The sequence below is a fragment of the Rutidosis leptorrhynchoides genome, chromosome 9 (assembly GCF_046630445.1).
Source record: "Rutidosis leptorrhynchoides isolate AG116_Rl617_1_P2 chromosome 9, CSIRO_AGI_Rlap_v1, whole genome shotgun sequence".
In the NCBI taxonomy this organism is placed as follows: domain Eukaryota; kingdom Viridiplantae; phylum Streptophyta; class Magnoliopsida; order Asterales; family Asteraceae; genus Rutidosis; species Rutidosis leptorrhynchoides.
Genome location: NC_092341.1, coordinates 12536258 through 12554968, shown reverse-complemented (window position 1 = coordinate 12554968; position 18711 = coordinate 12536258). Strand labels below are relative to the sequence as shown.

The window sequence follows — 18711 nt, the reverse complement described above, 5'->3', positions numbered from 1 at the left end:
TGGAATACTTAAACGGACGTTACAGCCGAAAATAAAGCACCTTAATTTTTCATCACGATACCGTATCACCAGGGCCGGTCCTGAGAATTTGAATGCCCGGTGCGAACATCTCAAAATTATGCCCTTTGCCCCCCCTCAATATAAATTAATAGCACATGAAGAAAATTTAGGGGTTTGGAACCCAGTCAAGCTAGGAGGCTCATCCCCACGCCCATTTTTTATTTAACGAATACAATTCAAATATACATGTTCGGAACTACAAATCACCTAAAATGATGTCTACGTGCATTTTTTGATGCAAAAACTTCAATCATTTTATCATAATCTACATTAGATAGAAATCTATTTTCAATACTTATAATTGCTAGCCCGTTTAACCGATCTTGACTCATTGTATTCCGTAAATAATTTTTCAACAACTTCAATTTTGAAAAACTCCGTTCTGCAGATACTACAGTGACCGGGACAGTTAGCAAAATCTTGTATGCAAGTAAAATGTTTGGAAAAATATCCAACTTCTTTGTAAACTCCATAATCTCAAGTGACGTCCACGGCTTTGCTCCCTCGTATGCTCCTTTAGGCAACATTTTCTGCAAAGATTGTAACTCCCTAAATAAATCATCTCCATCAATATCCGAATCTTTTTCATATGTTAAAGCAGTTTCAAGATCTAAACAACTAGTTTTCAAGAGATCATCATCTAAATAATATAACTTTGATGCATCAAACATAAAATCAAAAATAGTTTCAAAATGTTTCATTTGTTCAAATCTAGTCTTTAATTGTGAAAGAGCCATATCAACTAAAACAAGAAAGTAATCAGTTTTAAACTTTTCTTTAGTCGATTGTTGTTCTCTTTAGGTATTTGGATTCTCATCAAATTGTTTTTTTCTACATGAAACACGTTTAACAGGAAATTCAGGTTCAACATCAATGGTTTCTGCAATTTTTTTAGCTTCAATAATAGCTTTGTCAAATCCAGTTTCCCTATAATTATCAAAGAAAGTAACCAATCCATCTAAACTTTGAATCGCAACATCAAGAAGCATATCTTTCGATTGGAATTTTTTACTAACTAAATTTATTTTAAATAAAATCTCATACCAAATAACCAAACTTAGAATAAATTCAAAACTTGAAAATTCACCATCTATCAATGATTTTGCATCTCTACACACTTTTCCATCTTCACATACTTCAGATAATTATGTTAAAGCTTCTTTTATTTGGGGAATTTGAGTTATTATAGCTTTTACACTTTCTACGTGACTTTCCCAACGAGTAGCAGACAAAGATTTTAAAGTCAAATCGTCAATATATTTAAGTAAAACAGTCCACCGTTTTGTAGAATTAGAAAACGCGTTATATATTGTTTGACAAGTTCCAAAAAAAGCTGTTGCTTTATGACAAGAATTTGCCATATCACATAAAACTAAATTTAGAGAATGACAACCACATGGCACATAAAAAGCTCTAGGATTTATTTCAAGTAATCTTGTACTTACACCTGAATGTTTTCCTTTCATGTTTGATCCATTATCATATCTTTGTCCTCTTACATATTTAATATCTAAATCAAGGGATTTCAAAACCTCTTGTAGTTTTTGAAAAGTCCTAAACCAGATGTATCTTCTACAATTAAAAACTCTAGAAAAAACTCCTCCACTTTTATTGGTGAGCTAGACACATCAACACATCTTATTATTAAAGTCATTTGTTCTTTGTGACTTACATCGGGGGTGCAATAGAGAATTATTGAAAAATATTTTGATTCTTTGATTTTTTTAATTATTGCCTTTTTTACCTCAGTTGCTAACATTTCAATTAATTCATTTTGAATTTTATGACTAAGATAATGAAAATGAGTTTCTTTGTTTTCAATTCTACGAAAATGTTGTTTCATTACAGGATCAAACTCGGCAATCATTTGAAGTATTCCTAAAAAGTTTTCATTTGAATTTTCATAAAGCTTTTCATTTGTACCATTTAACACCCCGTCAAAAATCCCTTTAACGGAATGTTAACTCTGGTCCCAGTGCTTGACTTGACTTCTACGTAACAGCAATATTCTACAGCGGAAGCAATTAATACCTGAGAATAAAACACGCAAAATGGATAAACAACAATGTTGAGTGAATCTACAGGTTTTAGGTAACAATACAGTATGTTTAAGAAATACATTTCGAAAACGGTTATCAGTGGAAGACCACCAAGGTTCAATGTTAAAAGTTTGTAGACAGTTCCGTGTCCCATTTTAAAAGTTTGTTGACACTACCATGTCAAGTTTCAATCATTTGTAGACAATACCATGTCAAGTTTCAAATATTCGTAAACAATACCATGTCAAGTTTTATCTCATTTTTTCGTAAACCACAGTTTTAAATAACGTTGTATAGTATCTGAAAAATAGTTATCAGAAAACAGTTTAATTTCCTTGACCACGAGATTTTACAAGTACAACTCCAAGTTGCGAAACGTTTGCATAATCTATGAGCACCTGAATACTAGCAATGACCCGAGTATAGAATCCACTATACCCGCCTTTACCTCATAAAAATGTTATACACTTGTACGAATGTATTATGTTCAAAATAAATGCACCACAGTTTTTATAGCGGGTGAGGTTGTCAACCTAACGGATCCGTCCATCTAAATTGTGCCTACACCGATGGTATATTCAAGCTAGAGGCTTTGTGTACAAACTCAATATGCAGATATAGTACTCGTGTCAATACAAAAATCATTTGATAATGTAAGTATAACAGCGTGTATTCTCATCCCTGAAAACATGTAAAAAGCGGGACTGTAGACTCACCTTTGAATAAAGCTCGGATTGAAAAGTGGACAATTTACTTGTACGGTTTATAGCCGAGTAATGCAACCTAAGTATATGTATTTAGGTTGGTCAATAAATATGTCTTAAACAAGTGTGGTTTCATAGTATAAGTTGTCTTATTGCTCGAATCGACACGTTTCAAAGTAGAAGTCAACATACAGTCAACTAATTCATGCAAGTCAAACAAAGTCAACCGAAGTCAAACCGAAAGTCAAACTTGGTCAAAGTAGTCAACTAAATTCAACATCAATAGGTTCATGTCAAATGTTAGTCAACATGTCAAACCTAAGTAAAACAACACGTTTTAGATCATAATTGGTCAATTTCACAATTTTAGTTTATCGTTGTGCACAAAGTTCATGTACATGTAGCAAACTTAGCATATTATCTCATAGTACAAAATTCAAGTAAACATGGAAAACTCCAGATCATAAGTATACTAAAAATCAATTCCAAAAAGTCCAGCCAGGGTCTCATACGATAATTAAAAGTCAGGAATCAGAAGGGGTACATTTATAGTTTGTCAAATCAATTTCTGACTGCGCACTGATTTGGTTTTGGCTATAACCGGAGCTAGGGGCATGCAATTGATACAATACCAGTGGACATGGTTCAAGGAAAAGTTAAACTAACACACATCAAAAGTTGAGCAATTTTTGTTTCGCCAATTTGTACAGTTTATTCGTGCAAGTTGAATGTTTAGTTTTCAGCTCAATTCGGAATTTACATAATGTGTGGCCCTATTGTGCCCAATGTATAAGGTTTCAGAGATTGACATTAACTAACCATATGTCACATATCATGTTAAGATTCATTTTCCAGAAGCATACATGCTAATTCAATAAACACAAACCACAGAGTATAAAACAGAGAGCAAGTTGCTGTTTCGATTCTAGTTTAGTTAGTCACATTCGTACGCAATTATCCGAAGATCTAGATACAATTTGACTATGATATCTACATGAAAAGTGAATTACTTTTTCTGTAAATTTCAAATATGCAAAGCTTTAATCTCAGAAGTTAACTTATTTTATCATACAAGGCTGTTATCATGCAAGTGCTGTATAAATCCACTTTTTCACTAAATCATGCATAACTTAAGTTATACATAAGCAAACAACATGATATCCTAGTGTAACCTGAGTGTTTTTAAATTACCTATCCAATGGTATTAATTTCACAATCCAATTCGTGGTCTATCAAACCCAGAATTTCCGATCAATCACAAAATCACAACGTTAATTTCAATTGGTCATAACTTGATCATCCGGAAACGAAATCAAGCGAATCCAAAGCCTAAAATTAATAGTTTTTCGTAAGGAACCTAATTATCACATAATATCATGCATTAGAAAAATCAAAATTCACTGATCATGCAATATACAATTCAGTTTTCGCAACAAATAAACAAAACGAGTGATCTAACGCATTAAACAATCAACAAACATCAAGACTTGAGCAATATACAACCTAATTTATGAAACCTTAATAAAAATCTGATTTTTAAGATTAGGATTTAGCTAATTATACCTTTGATCACAAAATTGTTTATACTAGCGCGTAGAGAACGACGATCGGAGCAAGATTGATCACACGAGTAAGAGCAAACAAGCAAGTTTGATGGTTGATTTATGTGTGTGTGTGTGTGTGTGTGTGTTTGAAGTGAAGAAGAAGAGAGGGAGGAGGAATGAGCTGCATTTTTTTCATAGATAGGATGGAATGAATGATTAAAGAGTGTATAGAGAATTATCTAACTAGTTACTTAGTGCCTAAAAACCAAAAGTCAACAAACATGAGCCTAAAACTAATAGTCAACATGCATTGGCTACTCATGGGACCAAGGATGATGAGGTATGAGGTCATGGCCATGTGGCCTCGGGCTCGGGTCTCAGGCTCGTTTTGTGTAAAATCTCGTTCGCGCGTGGTTCGTTTCGAGTGCCATTAACCGTACTGAATCTCCGGAACGTTAACTAGTCGTTGAAACAAAATCACCGTGTTTAATTCATTAAGTAAATAATAAATTAAATTTCTTTCATAAGTTCAATAATTATTAAGAATAATTATTCTATCGTTTTTCTGAGTTCCGTTAACTGAAAAGTTTTCTAGGCGATTAACTTTAATCGTATCATTTCTAGTTTAATTCGTCAACCGAATTAAGTTCACTAATTAATATAACATATTAATTCAAGTAATCCACTAAGGATTAAGTACGCATTTAATTACTTTAAATACAAAAAAGTTTCACGTAGCCACTGTTAACTATTCTGGAAAAAAAATTGGCGTATGAAAATTGTATGATTTAACTAACGATCGTCAAGTATTTAACGGAAGTTTTAACGGAAAAACTCGGGTTATTACATTACCCACCTGTTATTGAAAATTTCGTCCCGAAATTTGGATGATGGCAGTTATTGATGAAAATAAAATATTTTCGTATCATTAGAAATCCACGTTTCAACGTGAGCTTGAATTCTATAACTAAGTTTGCAAATAAAGTTTATACTTGGCTTGAATAATTTGTCTTTCCAGACGTAAGCCTTCATACATTCTTTTAATAATAGAATTTGGTCATATACGAGTGTTTCGTCAAATAATATGATAAGATTAAATAATCTTTCGAGATCTCTATACGGATGGACTTCTAAGGTCCGTTCGGTTTCGTAATGAATACGAGTTAAGTGTATAGAATTTCTTATCATCAAGAATATGAATGAAATGATTCGGTTACGTGTAAAAATACGACTGAATATGTCACTAACGGATGTATTGAAGTAATAGTTGTCCGCATTGACTTTTCGATGTAATCACTATTGAATCTTCTAAATTTAAGGGATTTGAATATAATCGTTTGAAATCTGTGAGATTTGGATCCGGTAATTAAGGAAATTAGAATCCTTTTCTTTTTGATTTAATACGATTATCTTAATCGGCTGACGCGTTGCTATGGTAAAAAGTTTTGATATAAATTAATCATCTCTGCGTCCTTATTTTCTCAACCTCAATCTTCTTACTTTCAAAATTCTATTTTCGAAAATTTTGTGAAGATGCTTCATCCGCTCTTGATTTTCGTTACTATTTTGACTGTGTACACAGTCATTCTTCTTTTTAGTCTACCACCAGAAGAATCTCTGTTCTTCTATAATGCTCTAGGGGTGACAGTATTTTTAATTCTACCACTCCTCTGTTTTTCAATACTTATTGATATAAATGGTTTATGATCTTCCATGTTTGTTGTCTTTTATATTCTGACCTATTTTTCGAAGACTCATGCTTTTTATCCAAGAAGATCTTCAACTTGTTCTTCTATACATGGTCAAATAATACGGATCAATGGCTGGTGATAATGCAGAAACATTCGCTGTTCATCGTCATAGTATCCGTTTTCACCTTGTTTTCTCTTCTCGACTTTAAATCAAGCAAGTAATGGTCCAGAATTCGTAGGTATGGAGTTTCGAATGATCATAATATACAAAGTAGAAAGGAAAGGTAATAGCACAATTTGATTTGTCAAATTACCAGAATATCCGAAAAAGACCGAATCATCAAGAAATATATTTCCTTGATATGTTTAGAAGTTAAATAGAATGAAAGAGTTATGTAACATGGTTCATGATGATTGTAAGGTCTGTGAATCATCATCTTCCATTAGAAATTCAGCATGACTTCGGAGCAAGATATTCTCTAAAGATGTCATCGGATCCAGAATTACCTGGATTCTTTGAATATAGGGTTTGGTCCTTGTATTTGTCCTTGGTCTCCTTCATGGTTAGCTCAATCCATTTTTCAGTTCCAAATCTGAGCCTTTTTCAATACGTTATTCTTTATCATCAAACTTTTGGCCATTAAGACCATCTATATCTTTTGCTGCTTCGTCAGCATTCTCAAGGTTAACGAATCTGAATCGTTGGTTATCAATCCGAGATGGTTTCAAGAGATTTTATTTTTAGATGATTAAACGCTGATTGTAATCGTTAACGGATCTAATGGTTGACGAATAGGCGTTGTTGATTTCAAAAGTAATGAATGATAATTTCGATGGTTTGATGTGATAATTCATCATAGAATACAAATGAATATAATTCATAAATGTAGTGATCTTTAGGAAGATAACACTTGCTAAAGCTTTACTTAGATTCCGATACGTCAAAATCAGAATATGTAGTAGTTGTTCTTTAGTGAACGGATACACATATCTTGTGAGTGTAATTAGTATAGTTACTGATTATTGAATCAGAATTTGAAGAATGTATAATGTAACATATTAATGTGAGATATAAATATTTCTCGGGTTTTACCTACCCGTTAAATATTTTTACAATTTACAGTTTGTACAGAAGAGTTTTTAATTACAATCTTTATGAAGATCTATATTCGTATATATTCTTCAGATGTAATCATGGATTTAATGAGTTAATATAATATTAAACTCATTTGATTTACGGTTGAAGATAATCTCCAAAACCTTAGAGATTTCATAATTGTCGCGAAATATTTCGCTAATGAAGTTATGAATCAATACTTCATCGTTCATTGTTTATTGATATACCTCGGTATATGATATTGATGCTCGTGAAGTTCTTGTGAAATTTACAAGGCACGAATAATGTTTTCTAGAAAGTTTCGAGTACATCGAAAATAGAAGTGAAAAATCAAACATGTATTTGAATAATACACTTAGTTTATTATGAAATGGAGTTTATTGTGCTGAAGCAGTGATTAATGATTGTTAAGTCATTAACGAAAGATGTACATCATAGCATATTAGTGATATGATTTAACCAAGTAGTACATACTAGTTAAGATTCACACGTAATAGTTTAGTACGAAAAGATTTATTATTGTTCCAAACCATATATATATATAAAGTATACATATATAATTTTTTTTCCAGGAAGAATGAGTCAATACATCTTAACTCACAATTACTAATATTCCTTGGTATCTATTGGGTGTATGATGTTGATATCCGAAGTACCGAGTGTGATGTTGAGGTGTGGGATGTAGATGTTGTTGTTGGTGAAGCTGATGCTGTTGGTGGTGATGTTGATGGTACTGGTGGTGCCGGCTATGCTGCTGGTGCTGCTGATGCTCTTAGATTTCGCACCATATTCTCCAGAGCCACTACTCGAGCGTGAAGCTCGTTGACTTCTTCTACTATTCCGGGATAATTGGCGGTTCGGACAAGTGGATGAATAAGATCTAGAATTCTGGATATTAGATATTCGTGGCTGGATATCCTGGAAATGAGGGTGAAAATGGTGTTCCGGATTGGTTCACCGGTAAGTGCTTCAGGTTCTTCACCAAGAGGTGAATTCGGTTGGTGGAAGGGATCGCCTTCTTCTCGCCTCCATTGATTAAGTCGACTACGAACCCACCCCCAATTCATCCAGAAAAGATGATGGCTAATAGGTTCGTTCGTTCCGGTTACACTGTCCATGGAGCTCGAGGAATCAGATGAGAAATCCATATTATGTGTTTGGAATAGGGTTTGATATGAATTGAGTGTTGGATGCTATGTTTGTCTCCTTGAATACGTGTATATAGCAAAAAGATTTCCGTAATTTACGGAGGAAATTTAGGAAATATATCAGACAAAATCTAATATAATAAGTATGATAGCGACAGGATTAGCCTATATGTAATTGGTACAATAATTGCAGTAAGATGTCGGTGGATCAAAAATGATAAGCAGTGAGAAGTAGTGATCGGTCGCCACTAGTGGTGAGAGGCGGCGTTGAGTAGTAGTAACCAACGATAAATAGCAAAGAGTAGTGGTATAAGATGATGAGTATGTCCAGGCAGTGTCTTCATAGTGCCAAGTAGAAATCAGGGGTGACGGACAGTGTCAGGTAGTGACGAATTGTGACGTGATTACACGCTCCTTATAGGTTATAATAACAATTAAATCGTACGGTGTAAATTTCTACTCATATTTGAAATTAAACGGTTTATGTTCTAAACGGTATTTATCCAAGTAACCTACTTGACTCGCTCCCAATTCCTTATTTTGTGATGTCGAAACTTCTATATGAGTTACCGTAATGTAATCTCGGTCATTACATTACGCTATCTCACATTTCCATTCGACATAACTCCATAAGTTCAAGATGGCGTAATCAACTTAATTTAGTTAAATCTCGCGTCGCGTGTACGTATGTGATTCGTAGTATAACGTTTAGTTCAAGTCCATATCATATGGGTATAGGGTGTATATGTACGTGATGTAATGTGTAGCCGTACATGTCGTATTGTGAAGCAAATAGTGCATGTATGGTGTATAAAAGTCATCCAAGACACACGGCTATAGACTAGACTTCACTAATACACCCTACGATTAGACACACTAATGTATCCTAGTTCCCTATAGCCAAAACTCTGTTACCATCTTTAACACCCCGTCAAAAATCCCTTTAACGGAATGTTAACTCTGGTCCCAGTGCTTGACTTGACTTCTACGTAACAGCAATATTCTACAGCGGAAGCAATTAATACCTGAGAATAAAACACGCAAAACGGATCAACAACAATGTTGAGTGAATCTACAGGTTTTAGGTAAACAATACAGTATGATTAAGAAATACATTTCGAAAACGGTTATTAGTGGAAGACCACCAAGGTTCAATGTTAAAAGTTTGTAGACAGTTCCGTGTCCCATTTCAAAAGTTTGTTGACACTACCATGTCAAGTTTCAATCATTTGTAGACAATACCATGTCAAGTTTCAAATATTCGTAAACAATACCATGTCAAGTTTTATCTCATTTGTTCGTAAACCACAGTTTTAAATAACGTTGCATAGTATCTGAAAAATAGTTATCAGAAAATAGTTTAATTTCCTTGACCACGAGATTTTACAAGTACAACTCCAAGTTGCGAAACGTTTGCATAATCTATGAGCACCTGAATACTAGCAATGACCCGAGTATAGAATCCACTATACCCGCCTTTACCTCATAAAAATGTTATATACTTGTACGAATGTATTATGTTCAAAATAAATGCACCACAGTTTTTATAGCGGGTGAGGTTTTCAACCTAACAGATCCGTCCATCTAAATTGTGCCTACACCGATGGTATATTCAAGCTAGAGGCTTTGTGTACAAACTCAATATGCAGATATAGTACTCGTGTAAATACAAAAATTATTTGATAATGTAAGTATAACAGCGTGTATTCTCATCCCTGAAAACATGTAAAAAGCGGGACTGTAGACTCACCTTTGAATAAAGCTCGGATTGAAAAGTGGACAATTTACTTGTACGGTTTATAGCCGAGTAATGCAACCTAAGTATATGTATTTAGGTTGGTCAATAAATATGTCTTAAACAAGTGTGGTTTCATAGTATAAGTTTTCTTATTGCTCGAATCGACACGTTTCAAAGTAGAAGTCAACATACAGTCAACTAATTCATGCAAGTCAAACAAAGTCAACCGAAGTCAAACCAAAAGTCAAACTTGTTCAAAGTAGTCAACTAAATTCAACATCAATAGGTTCATGTCAAATGTTGGTTAACATGTCAAACCTAAGTAAAACAACACGTTTTAGATCATAATTGGTCAATTTCACAATTTTAGTTTATCGTTGTGCACAAAGTTCATGTACATGTAGCAAACTTAGCATATTATCTCATAGTAAAAAATTCAAGTAAACATGGAAAACTCCAGATCATAAGTATACTAAAAATCAATTCCAAAAAGTCTGGCCAGGGTCTCATACGATAATTAAAAGTCAGGAATCAGAAGGGGTACATTTATAGTTTGTCAAATCAATTTCTGACTGCGTACTGATTTGGTTTTGGCTATAACCGGAGCTAGGGGCATGCAATTGATACAATACCAGTGGCCATGGTTCAAGGAAAAGTTAAACTAACACATATCAAAAGTTGAGCAATTTTTGTTTCGCCAATTTGTACAGTTTATTCGTGCAAGTTGAATGTTTAGTTTTCAGCTCAATTCAGAATTTACATAATGTGTGGCCCTATTGTGCCCAATGTATAAGGTTTCAGAGATTGACATTAACTAACCATATGTCACATATCATGTAAAGATTAATTTTTCAGAAGCATACATGCTAATTCAATAAACACAAACCACAGAGTATAAAACAGAGAGCAAGTTGCTGTTTCGATTCTAGTTTAGTTAGTCACATTCGTACGCAATTATCCGAAGATCTAGATACAATTTGACTATGATATCTACATGAAAAGTGAAGTAATTTTTCTGTAAATTTCAAATATGCAAAGCTTTAATCTCAGAAGTTAACATATTTTATCATACAAGGCTGTTTTCATGCAAGTGCTGTATAAATCCACTTTTTCACTAAATCATGCATAACTTAAGTTATACATAAGCAAACAACATGATATCCTAGTGTAACCTGAGTGTTTTTAAATTACCTATCCAATGGTATTAATTTCACAATCCAATTCGTGGTCTATCAAACCCGGAATTTCCGATCAATCACAAAAACACAACGTTAATTTCAATTGGTCATAACTTGATCATCCGGAAAAGAAATCAAGCGAATCCAAAGCCTAAAATTAATAGTTTTTCGTAAGGAACCTAATTATCACATAATATCATGCATTAGAAAAATCAAAATTCACTGATCATGCAATATACAATTCGGTTTTCGCAGCAAATAAACAAAACGAGTGATCTAACGCATTAAACAATCAACAAACATCAAGACTTGAGCAATAGACAACCTAATTTATGAAACCTTAATAAAAATCTGATTTTTAAGATTAGGATTTAGCTAATTATACCTTTGATCACAAAATTGTTTATACTAGCGCGTAGAGAACGACGATCGGAGCAAGATTGATCACACGAGTAAGAGCAAACAAGCAAGTTTGATGGTTGATTTATGTGTGTGTGTGTGTGTGTGTGTTTGAAGTGAAGAAGAAGAGAGGGAGGAGGAATGAGCTGCATTTTTTTCATAGATAGGATGGAATGAATGATTAAAGAGTGTATAGAGAATTATCTAACTAGTTACTTAGTGCCTAAAAACCAAAAGTCAACAAACATGAGCCTAAAACTAATAGTCAACATGCATTGGCTACTCATGGGACCAAGGATGATGAGGTATGAGGTCATGGCCATGTGGCCTCGGGCTCTGGTCTCAGGCTCGTTTTGTGTAAAAGCTCGTTCGCGCGTGGTTCATTTCGAGTGCCATTAACCGTACCGAATCTCCGGAACGTTAACTAGTCGTTGAAACAAAATCACCGTGTTTAATTCATTAAGTAAATAATAAATCAAATTTCTTTCAAAAGTTCAATAATTATTAAGAATAATTATTCTATCGTTTTTCTGAGTTCCGTTAACTGAAAAGTTTTCTAGGCGATTAACTTTAATCGTATCGTTTCTAGTTTAATTCGTCAACCGAATTAAGTTCACTAATTAATATAACATATTAATTCAAGTAATCCACTAAGGATTAAGTACGCATTTAATTACTTTAAATACGAAAAAGTTTCACGTAGCCACTGTTAACTATTCTGAAAAAAAATTGGCGTATGAAAATTGTATGATTTAACTAACGATCGTCAAGTATTTAACGGAAGTTTTAACGGAAAAACTCGGGTTGTTACATACCACGAAAAGGAAAATTATATACAACTAAACATTTAACAGTGGCAATTATCCTAACTAAAACTTCTTTCCAATGATCGGTATCTTTTTTAATAAGCTCTTGTAACTCTTTATCTATTGTTTGATTCAAATTTAACCTCATTCGTAACTCAGCCCAAGTTTCTAAATTTTTCATATGTTCCGAACTACTTTCATGATTCTTTAACTTTTCACTAAGATGCCTCCAATCATTTATTCCCACATTTCCTAATTCACTTTTACATATAGGATTCTTAAATAACTTGCAACAAAAACAAAAAACTTTATCAAGCTCTTTTGAATAAACTAACCATTTTCTATCAGTTGTGTCATTATTTAGTAACGTACGTAGATAATATAAATCAGAAAAGTGTCTATTTAATTTATCTTTTGGGTACTCTAAATTTGTTTCTCTAGCAGGAGGCCACTTGCTTACAAGTAAATCTTTCATGCTTGAACTTAAACCATCCCAAATTCTCACATCAAAAATATTGCAATTAAATCTATTATCGCAAGAACTATCTAGACATTCATTATTTTCTTTAATAGGACTTTGATTTGCATTATCTCCAAATGTTTTATTGTTTTCGTTTTCGTTTTTATTTTTTTCTACATTATTCTCTTCAACACAATTTTCACAACCATCATTTATTTCAACATCATTTTCTTCAACATTATTTTCTTCAACTAAATTTTCATTAACATTAGCATTACTTTGAGGTTTAACCAAAAACTTATTTAAAGATCCTTGTAAAGATTGAGTAAGCGCTTGTTGTTGTCTTTTCCTTTTTCTATTTTGAGCACCGGATGGTTGTGTACGATGCATATTTTTTTATATATCAACGAAATTTAACAAAACCAATAAACAATGTAGACAAACAAAAATCAAGGAAAGATATCACCTTATCTTTTCTAGTTTTCTTTTTCAGTCAGTCTTAGTTCCTTATTCTTTATTTATGATATTAGCAAAGTAAATCAACCTCGTTCTTTTCTTTTTCCTACAAACAATCAAACAAAAACATAAAGATTAGCATTCTACAAAAACATAAAGATTAGCATTCTGTATAAGAAAAAAAACACAGATTGTAACATAAAGATTAACATTCTGTTAAAGATTAATTCAGAAACTTAAATATTAACATTCTGTTTCAAAAAAAAAACTCAGATTTTAACACTCATTCAGTAACTCATTTTTAACAAACTGATTTTAACAACTCAGATTCAGTAACTCAATTTTTATAACTAATTTACTCAAATCAACTCTTATTTTAAATTTTAACTAAATGTTTTTAACAAACCCATATATAATAACAGACTATCAAAGATTACTTTAGACATATAAACTGAACTGCTGAACATATAATAACAGTAAAAGCATAAAATCGAAAAAGTAAATGCATAATCTGAACATATAAAGTAAAGGCAGGCTTGCAGTTGAACAGAGTAAACACAAAAAATTGAACAAAATAACAGATTGTTGCAGCACAACAGCATATGAACATTAAAACAGAAAATTGATAAGTCATAAACATAAGAACAATAAACAAAATAAATTAAAACATAAGAAATTAAGAATACATACCAAATAATTGTTGCAGCCTTGAGTGTCAAGTGAAAGGAATTCAAATGATATTGCAGAGAAATAAAAGTAGCAAAACCTAAAGATCTAAATTCGCAATTTGGGGAAAAATTATAGAACAAAAAATATTCTTGAATCATTGTGGTGGAGGGATTATTTATGGTGTTTGATGTACTAGAGAAATTAACCGATTGCAAATCTTGAATTGGAAATTAGGAGAAATTAATGGCGTGATTTGGTCGTTTGGATGCCCGATTCATACGGGGTTTTTTCCCCTTTTTTTTCTCCGTAATAGATTGAGAAGAGTGGAACGAATAAGGGAAGCTGGGAAGGGAAGACAGCATATAGCCCGTTAAAATTTTTATGTTGGGCTTAAATTTGGGCCTTAACTGAACCTAGTATACATGAACATGGACTAACAATTTGATGCCCCTTAATATTCGATGCCCAGTGCGGTTGCACTTTGGGCCCGGCCCAAAGTCCGGCCCTGCGTATCACTCTTGCAAACTATATTTGTTAACATTTTGGTACATGAGGCCAGTGGTGATTCTAGGATCAAAACCCAATGGGGTCCTAAAAATTTATTCAATAACTTGCACAAAATATGTGTCGGGTCAAATCGGGCCGGGTCGGATCGTGCCCAAAATACATACATAAAATTGAATAATTTGTTCATATGTAGTTATGAGTGATGAGATTAGGGATTCATATACAATAACTATTACATATATATTTACCATTACACATTCATCTTACTTACAATTATATAATAAATTCACTATGAGTACTCAAAATAAAACATATATAAGGGGTGTTCATCGGTTCTTCGGTTTATTCGGTTCGGTGTATTCGGTTTTGATATTTTTTTGGTCAAAACCGAAAACCGAACCGAAAATCGAATTCAATGTTAAAACCGAACCGAACCGAAAACCGAATTCGAATTCGGATTCGGTTCGGTTTTCGGTTAAAACCGAATATTATGAAAAAACTGAGAACGATGTTAGTTTATTTTGTGGCGTTACTGATGTCTTGGTTATTTATATTCCAAAACAATGACGTACTTTAAATTATAAAGAACTCGATGATTTATTAATATTTACAGCTGAATTATGACGTTTACTGCTTCTGTTATTAAGAAGAAGAACATAATAATTTGAATAATATAATTATAATGTGAGCTACCAAATCATCATATGGGTGAGAACATATTTTATTGATTGGATCCCAAATTATAATGACATTAAAACATAAATATACAAATTAAATATTTAAAAATTTTGAATTCGGTTTTGAATTTGGTTTTCGGTTAAACCGAATTCAGAATTTTCAAAACCGAAAACCGGACCGAAAACCGAATTCAAATTCGGTTTCGGTTTGACTCGATCCGAAAACCATTTTTCAAATTCGGTTTGGTTTTTTTCGGTTTGGTTTCGGTTTGATTTTCGGGTTCCACGGTTTCTAACCAAATACTGACCACCCCTATTATATAACATAAAAATTACACATAATTTGTCATATTATATGTTTGATAATAAATTTAACAAATTATGTTAATTCTTAAACAAACATTACACATTCTGGTGCAATAATTTTAAATTAAGTCATGTTATATTACGTTTTGTTTTCATTATATATTTGAAAAAATTATCAGATTTCTTAAATATTCAATTGATATCCATTAACCAGCTTAATCCACTGGATACATATATAGACGGACGGACTAAATTTAAATGGATATGTATGACTATGGATGAACAATAACTAAATGGATATGGCCTCACGCCCACACTCGATCCATATCCGATCCGTTGACATCCCTAGAATGAAGGATTGAAGATAGAACCAAAAGAAATTATAATGTAGAATGAAGTAAAAAATAATTAGAATTGTAATTGGACAAATGTTTGTTTATTTTTATATATAATATATTCAATGGTTCATACTATAAAGTCGTAAGTTAGCTAATTTCAAACACTTTAGGAGTCAAAATTATGAAATTATAATCTCTAAAAATTTATGGGGTCCCATTATTATATTTAGTGGTATCCTATACAAAAAATTTTTTTTTTTTATAAATTTCGGAAAATTAGTGGTATCACGGGAACCCGCGAGTCTTAGTGTAAAGTCGCCATTGCATGAGGCTGAATATAACCTCGCTCTCTTCATCACTTGCAAAGAGATGCAAGTACGCGACGTTAGTGTAAAGTCGCCATTGCATGAGGCTGAATATAACCTCGCTCTCTTCATCACTTGCAAAGAGATGCAAGTACGCGACGTGGTGGCTTTAATAGTGGTTCTCGAGCGTGAAGGACTGCGAGATTATTAATAAGCATAACATCACCTTTTTTCCAAGGTATCATAACACATTATTCTTCCATTATTTTTAAACAATCCTTATGAGCTTGATCAGGCACAACACCATCATATCCAAGCTCAATATATCTATCAGCATTATCATTGTTACCATTCGGTGGGCCAGTCTCTGTAAATGCGATATTATTAAACCATACTTTATGTTGACTTTTTTTGTCAAATATGATGGCTGGGTGGATCTGTTGTAACTTTTACTGTATTCCCCTGCATCCATTCTAGTTTTGCTCCCTGTTTTGCTGCCCTGCAATTAAACATTCGTGTGAGCAATGTTTAAGTATAGTTATTGTATACAAGCAAAAAACTTTAAAAAATAAAAATATGAAATTATAATTTTATAATAAGGTATAATAACGCAGAGAAAGAAATTAAAAACCTTTCCTCTGCAACATTCTTGTCGTTGGTCATGTACGCCGACTTCGAACCTCTACCGCCAACAAAAGATCGATCATCATCATCCTTCAATATAACAATACCTTTTCACGCCTTGTTCTTCCAAATCTGCAACGAAATCGGGGTACTTTACTTTCATCTTATCGTAAATGATATGACTCAAGACAATTGGAGTTCGCCCGCCCATTCCTGGTTCTTCTTTACAAAAGAAAAATAACTTGGAGGGGGAGCCTCGAATCTGTTAGACAAATACAATACTATTAGACTGCCTAATTAACTAATGGAGTACCATTATATCTTAAAAACAATATTCATAAAGCACGATCTTACATGTTAAACCACCATCTTACAGGTTTAACCGGCTGTACAAAAATTTACAGCATACATAATGTTATTGAATATACATTTGGAGACAGATATTTTGTGGGACCTAGTTGTTGGGGTGCTGAGTTCCTTGAAAGAGGTCTCAGGTTCGAATCCTGCTTAGGATGAATATTTTGTGGTTGCCAGGGAAGGGTTGGAAACAGTCTGGGGAGTATTCCTGCTAGGTGCGTACATCAGAGTATGGGGTCGGATTACTCGCCCTCCCGGATAGCCCGAACAGAAGAAAACCTTCTACCTTTATTTGGAGACAGATATTTCATGCATATTCTAAGGAGTGCAATAATATATACCTTTAGAAATCATATTTAAGTTTTACATACATAAGTCAACTCATGATGGAAAGGAATTGGGGTATCCAGAGAGCCTTCGTTAGCTGTATAAACTCGGCCAACAACTTTAGATCGAGGAGCTAGACCTCCTATGTATTCAATTTCAGTGTATTCAAAAGCTTCCACAACGTCATTAAAATCGGAAGGAGACTTAACGGGGAAGCCTCGAAAGAGAATCACACCACATTTATCAACAAGTGACTCTAGCCATTGCTTCTGGGCTTTAATAGCCTCTTCAAAAGCACACACTTTTGCTTCTTCAGTCAAGTTAAAGTAAATGTTTGTGTTTGGGGATAAGACAACCGGAAAGATAACACCGTCATCGTAATGCTTTTGCTCAGGTAAGCTTACTTGTTCGAAGAATCTTCCGGTGGCCATTTCATATTTGATAGTGTGCCAGTCTAGTGGTTAATTTATATACATGTATACATATATATATGCAAGCATATGTATGTTCATTTATGTAGTTATTAAACTTCATGTTAAGATATATTATTAAAGAGAACAACACAAATTGATTTAATTTAGATACTACGGATTAAATAAGTTAGGTGAAAGTCGTCTTTGTATTACTATTAAACGAATCGTATATTTAACTCTTTGAATATTAACTAACATGGGATTAGGTAACCTAATCGCTTAAAATATAGTATGATATGATTGACAACGATCGATAAAGATTTAATTTAAATATACAATGGCGTGAAAAAATGGAGCTTATATGACATAGTAAATTCAATACTCCCTGAAATTTCATCTCTCATCGCCACCGTCATTGGTTGTTTCCGATCCGGTCGTCGGAAATTTCATCTCCGTCCATCCATGAGAGAAACTTCGGTCACAATTTCACTTTCACAAAACCTAAATTAATATTGTATCTTTATGCTATTAGCGACGCCGTTTGATCAATTAATACATACGCATGAATGTGAAAGGTTTATAATTTAGGTCTGCAACTGATTGTTTCATGCTAAGACGCGAGATGTGGTTAATTTGAGACCTGGTTTTAGAATTTAGAGGGCATTTTATGTGGTCGATTGTATGGGATTAAAAGCAATAACAAGTCAATTTGTTGTAAGTTTGATAGAGCAATGTTCTCTTTTAGGCACTGTTGCAAAAGACCCGGTCTTTCGCCGTTGCGATGCTCGTTGAGACGGTTTGATGACTAGCTCGTCCCGTCTCGGAAAAATCGTCTAATATGTCAGTCA

At 33.3% G+C, this 18711-nt stretch overlaps 1 protein-coding gene and 1 pseudogene across 1 annotated transcript; both read right to left on the bottom strand.

Annotated features, from left to right (window-relative positions):
* Window positions 1-263: 263 nt before the first annotated feature.
* Window positions 264-13274, bottom strand: LOC139867752 (uncharacterized). Its single transcript, XM_071856107.1, has 3 exons — window positions 12434-13274; window positions 896-1075; window positions 264-802 (listed from the first exon to the last, which is right to left on the bottom strand). The coding sequence occupies exons 1-3, from the start codon at window positions 13272-13274 to the stop codon at window positions 264-266; spliced, it is 1560 nt and encodes a 519-aa protein (XP_071712208.1).
* Window positions 13275-16273: 2999 nt separating this feature from the next.
* Window positions 16274-17881, bottom strand: LOC139869358 (clavaminate synthase-like protein At3g21360; annotated as a pseudogene).
* Between the last annotated feature and the right edge of the window lie 830 nt (window positions 17882-18711).

Excerpts from the sequence above, each read along its gene's own strand:
- LOC139867752 (XM_071856107.1), bottom strand. The coding sequence starts at position 13,274 with ATGCATCGTACACAACCATCCGGTGCTCAAAATAGAAAAAGGAAAAGA. Across the intron at positions 1,076-12,433 it reads ATATAATTTTCCTTTTCGTG|TTAGTAAAAAATTCCAATCG; the intron begins GTATGTAACAAC and ends AAATAAATTTAG. Across the intron at positions 803-895 it reads TCCTGTTAAACGTGTTTCAT|TTGATATGGCTCTTTCACAA; the intron begins GTAGAAAAAAAC and ends TTCTTGTTTTAG.